The sequence below is a fragment of the Mercenaria mercenaria genome, chromosome 12, assembly GCF_021730395.1.
Source record: "Mercenaria mercenaria strain notata chromosome 12, MADL_Memer_1, whole genome shotgun sequence".
Lineage (NCBI taxonomy): Eukaryota > Metazoa > Mollusca > Bivalvia > Venerida > Veneridae > Mercenaria > Mercenaria mercenaria.
In genome coordinates, this window is record NC_069372.1 from 24,266,472 (window position 1) to 24,272,258 (window position 5,787).

A 5,787-nucleotide genomic window follows, 5' to 3' on the forward strand; every position below is an offset into this window, starting at 1 on the left:
TCTTATGAAGAACTGTTACAGTATTTTGAGCCAAACGATTACGCAATAATTCTCGATAATTACAACACAACACACCATCAAAAGAATTTTCCAGGCAGCATTTGCCATTTCTCTCTGTCAATATATGTAGTTGACTGATATGTTAAGATGCAACTAAATGTATATTATCTAAATATTTCATCTTAAACAAGGCGGTAGTTCAAACAGTCAATTCATTCCAACTCAAAGATTTGCACGCTATCGGTATTGATGCTTGGAACATACAAACAACCATTGTGACAGTTGAAGCACAAAGCTTGTGGCCTTGATAGACCTTTTCTGATAACAACATTTTCAAACTCTCCCTTTTCGTTTAGAAGAATGACGTTATCTGACAAAAATCCACCTGCAAAAACTTTTCCATCATATGCAGTTGCAAAACCACGTGGCCATATAATCTCGTTTGAAATAATTTGAGATATATTGCCTTGACTGCTAAGGCATAAGGCTTTACCACCGAATTCACTACTTACAAAAATACTATTGCACTGTTTACTCACAAATATATTGTAAATACTTGAAGGTGTAAAATTACTTGCGAATGTTTTCAAGATAGACCCGTCCAAACTGCACATGTAAATGCTTTCCCAATCAGATATGTAAAGTATGTTATCACAATACGATATTCCCCTACAACTAAAGCTGAAACTAAGCTCATATTTGTAGAACAATTTTTGATCTACATTAAAGATTTTAACCTTTTTCTTATTGTCGAGACTAACTCCTACTTCTTTATCATCTAAGCAACACACATCCCATGGCATAGTCTTGAGATCATGGTGATCTATAACGGTCAAAGCAACACCATCAATCAGCTTAAGATTTTCATTGTTTCTGTCAGCGAACAATATCGACCCGTCTGGGAGGACACATGAACCATATATATCACATGAATTTGTATCTGAATTTAATTTGATGTCAACTGTACCTTTATATTCAAAGCTATATGGTATTATGTTGACATACCCGAAGCACATTCGTTCCTTACTGATCTCGTCAAACTTAGGATCTAACGTGAAATGAACTCTTCGGCCAAGTTTGATCTTCGCGATGCCATCGCTTGCTGCTTCAGTTGTTGCAATTTTGTTTCCATTTAATTTCATAGCAACAAAAGCTTGAGAGTTATTCCCGACTGTAGATTCAATGAAACCTTTTGTTGTCTCGAAAGTCTCCTGTTCTCTTTTTATGTTGTCAATGTCTCTGTTTATTTTCATCATAAGTTTATCGTATCGCTCTTCCACTTTAGAGATAGCATCTCGCTGTGCCTCTTTAATCTTTTCTTCAAGCTTCTTGGCAAACGTGTTGATGGTTTCTATTTCCCTTTGTTTATTTGCTTTCAGATCATCAATTTCGTCGCTAAATGTTTTAAGAAACTCTTTAAATTTGTTTTCGATATTTTTCATGCGCTGTAGAAATTCTGGTATAACGTTGGCCCTGGACTTCAGAAATTCCGGTATGTAGAACACATCTTGACATGTTCTATAGGTAGGAAAAGAAGTGATTTAAATTAAACATCAATGATACATTAGTAAAGTCATATTGTTGTTAAAGACGGGTATAAGTTAACACTTACCCTGCTAAATTTCTATAATGAACCTGTCCATCTTCCAATTTGGAAAGTACCATTAACTGTTAAAAGTGGTACTTACCAAAACGATACTGTCTGAATGGCGAACAGTGCAGACCATGATGATGATCAGACTGCACGGATGTGCAGGCTGACTTGGATTTGTATTTGCTAAGGCCAAGATTTACTGAATTTTCCCAAGCTGAACTTGGAAGACAAGCAAGAATAATATAAACCCGGTTATCGGAACTTTAGAAGATGGTAAAAGGGGTGCTGAATAGCGAACGGTGCAGATCATGATCTACACTGGTCGCATGGGCAGAATCAATCGTCTCCGACATGATAAGGTTTAAGTTACTTATGATTGATTCAAGTGACTGAAAGGTAATTTAAAAATCAATCGTATGATTAAATGCTAAAGTGTGACAAATTCCAATGACTACATTTGAATGATTGTATTACACATTTCATTCATGCAAAGAGATTGTATGTCAAAGGCTTTTGCGAATGTTTGTAACTATATTAATATATAATTTACTAAAATGATTGCATGTCAATGTTAATCAATGTGATTGCAGGACAACTAATTTTCATATGACATTAAACATGTAAAACAGATTGTTTGTTGTTTTTGCACCATAAAATGTGATTGTCTCTGAATTACAACAGACAGGACGCACGTATCAGAAACAATTATAATTGCTCTTGATATGAATAAACCATGTTCTATACGGTTTCGAAGAATACGGTCAACCTTATGACAATATAAAGAAAACAATTTGTTTTCCAAGAAAAACGCAAGTCTCTCCAGTTAACAGGCAGGCATTGTAAAACGCTACAGCTAAGGGTCGTAACTCCAATGAAAATTACCGAACCATAACATTCCAACGACATACAAAACTAGCCTTGGCATTGATCACTCCAGAGAAAATTGATGAATTATGAAATAATTTATAGCAAAAGAGTGCTTTAACACTATTTATGCACGATGGGTGGTTATACGTCGGGCGTACGACGTACTACCACCCGAGTGTATAAATAGTGTTAAAACACGCTTGTGTTATAAATATTTTCGATTCTAATAGATCTAGATCTATGCCCTTAATCTAAAACAGTAGATAAAATATAGAAGCGCTCTTTTTTTGTCGCAACAAAAGCATTGACGTCACCGCTCGTTAATGTGACGTCATTCTAGCGTAAGAGTGTTTTAACAGATGCAAGCATATTAGAATTCCAAATAATAGCACATACATCACAGAATTTGAAAAGTCAAAGGTCGTAACTCCGCTTAAAATCATAAAACCTAAACATGCCGATGTTATGCACAAGTACGCTTCACAATGATCACATCCGAATAGTATATGTTTAGTTAGGTAAACACTGTAAAATACAAAAAGTGAAGGGCCATAATTCCCATGAAATTCACTGAACCAGAACATGCTGGCAATATGCATGGTTAAGCTTTACATTGATCACTCCTGCAAGGTTTGGTGGAAATCTGCGCAATTAAATATGCAACAATATAAGAGAAGTGGCCAAAACATCATACAGTTTGACAAACCAAAGGCCATATTTCAACTGAAAACTAGATTCGGCAATGATCACTTTGATGATGTTTGGTGTAATTCCTCCAGACAAGTAAACTAAACTACTGCAAACTGAAAATCACCGAAGCGGAACATGCCGAAAAAATGCACAACTGTGCTTAGAAATGATTAATCCTGTCAGGCTTGGTGGAAATCCGCAATGGCTTAAACATCATAATTGGTGAATCAAGAGCCATAACTCCACTGACATCACCGAACCAGAACATGGCGATGATGTGCTCAACAAGGCTTGGTGAAGTTTAATGTAAACCCGCCTGGAGCTGTCAGACGAGTTGCATGGACAAACTTTGTGACAAAGAGAATGACAAACGACTGACAGACAACACTCATTCAATATGGCTCCCCAAACTATATGTTGGAGACATAATTAAAAAATGAAGGTGTATTAGTCATCATACATATAAGTTTATTATGCCCCACTTTTGTCTACAATGATAAAATCCCATTACCCGTGAAAGAGATATTTTGACTTTCAAAAACATTTTCAACCTTTTTGCCACGTGACCAAGCGAAAGTGGCTGTCATATAAGGGCAAATAACTACTTCTTTATTTTAGCCAAATCATGAAATGATTGCCTCCCTTGTACACATATAGTATCATTATATTATTTTGTTCCTTGGAGGATGTTGAAAAGATGAAACTGATGATTTAAATGAATAAAAAACATATTTTATCTTTTTTATAAACTTCATTTTGTTCGGTATAATAAAATAAATATCACATGACAGCTTGTGTGACATTGATATTGTCAACCTTCGAAACTGAATGCCACCAATCGGCTTTCGCCTCGGGCGACATTCTGCCCTCGGGTTGACAATATCAATGTCACACACGCTGCCAAATGATATTCATATAATATTTATCAGACATTTATTTTATGTTTGATAGTTCCAAATAAAAAATCGGGAAATTCAATCTAGAATTTACCTGTGGTCAACCGCAATACAGGTTCCACATCCAATCTGGTCATGATTCTGGCAGAACATATCAACTGTTTTAAAGTCGTGTCTCTCACATCGTTCTGTTGGCACCATGGGTAATTGTCTACTCTGACCAGCTTCCTTACCCAGAAGTTTATGCCCTTTCAGTGCCGGAAGTGACGAGTGCAATTTCAAACACTCTGAACAGTAGTAATCCCGACAATCTACGCAATATTTCTCAGCTTCCTTGTTTATATTTTGTTCTTTACACGCCGAACATAACATATCAAACGTTTCTTCGGAGGTATTTCCTAGGTTTCCGCTTGACGCCATTTTTATAAATTCTGATCCTTTTTTTCGCCGTTATTTATATATTAAAACATAACTGAGTGTCTAAGTCGTACCTCATAACACAAGGAATCTCGAAATTTTTTCTAGCTTTTATCACCGCATTGTCAAATGTTTGTCTATCGACCTTTACATAGATACATGGCCTCAAAGTGTTATCTACACCGTTATTTGATACTTCTTCCGGGTATAGATTATGCTAATCTAAGGGAAGTAATGTAGAAATTCGAATTGATTGATAAATCTAAATGAGTTATCGTCACTTAAAACGTGCGTTTGTTCACACCTGTGCTAATACGTTCAACATCAAAACAAATTGCCTATGTATAATGTATATGCTAAACATACGATACAATACATGAGCGGCTATAAGTGTGTTTTAAGTTTAAGACAGCATGAATCCAAGATAAGAATTAAATTTGGCAAAATTCTTACTTTTGTTTTGATGTTTTAGACATTTTTAGCTTTCCCGGTGTCGGGAAGTAATAGGTTTACCAGATGTACACTAAGTTTTGCACGCTGACCTGTATTTGTATTTAAATATCTGACCTGTCTGTCCAAAATATCGTCTATTGATTTGTAAACTTTACAAATAATTTAAAAGTGTGGTCCAAACTGATGTCACTTTAATATGTCTTCAAACATGATTTTTATTTCATTTAAAGGATATATTTTAAAGGGGCGAATGCTACCTCCGACACTCTCTGAATAAGCATAAGCCGCTTTATCTCTGTTTGAAGTATCAATTAATAAACACAACGCCTTTGAAAGATAGGTTTGCGACCAGCATGGATCCAGACCAGCCTGCATATCTGCGCAGTGTGGTCAGGATCCATGCTGTTCGCTAATGGTTTCTCTAATTGCTATAGGCTTTGAAAGCGAACAGCATGGATCCTGACCAGACTGCGCGGATGCGCAGGCTGGTCTGGATCCATGCTGGTCGCAAAGCCACTATGTTGGTTTTCTAATGGCGCGGCTCAAATGTTTGCCATTTCAAAGAAACTGTTTATTCAAAAGGTTGAGCTTTTTTTCTATCATTGTACAACATGTAAATCTGATAACGCGTAAACGTCAAACCTATAACTTAGTGATATGTTTTTTTGATTATCGGTAAATGTTCATGTTTTTAAAAAGAACACTACATAACGTCTATTCTTATTTAGGTCGATTGTGCAGCCACTTCTTCAATTTATACCAAAATGTATTAATCACCTCTCTCAATTCTTCGTTCCTTCTGGTATATTTCGCCACGAGGATATGAGAGAAGAGAGGCCAGTCTCCCTTTCCATGTTGAGAGCTACTGGT

General features: G+C 36.1%; 1 protein-coding gene across 1 annotated transcript; it reads right to left on the reverse strand.

Annotated features, from left to right (window-relative positions):
- Nucleotides 1-212: 212 nt before the first annotated feature.
- Nucleotides 213-4,597, reverse strand: LOC128547516 (uncharacterized). Its single transcript, XM_053520483.1, has 2 exons — nt 4,142-4,597; nt 213-1,518 (listed from the first exon to the last, which is right to left on the reverse strand). The coding sequence occupies exons 1-2, from the start codon at nt 4,465-4,467 to the stop codon at nt 213-215; spliced, it is 1,632 nt and encodes a 543-aa protein (XP_053376458.1). The 5' UTR covers nt 4,468-4,597.
- Between the last annotated feature and the right edge of the window lie 1,190 nt (nt 4,598-5,787).

Coding starts and splice junctions, on each gene's coding strand:
- LOC128547516 (XM_053520483.1), bottom strand. CDS start 4,467: ATGGCGTCAAGCGGAAACCTAGGAAATACCTCCGAAGAAACGTTTGAT. Junction 1,519..4,141: donor TGTATTGCGGTTGACCACAG/GTAAATTCTAGA, acceptor TCCTACCTATAG/AACATGTCAAGATGTGTTCT.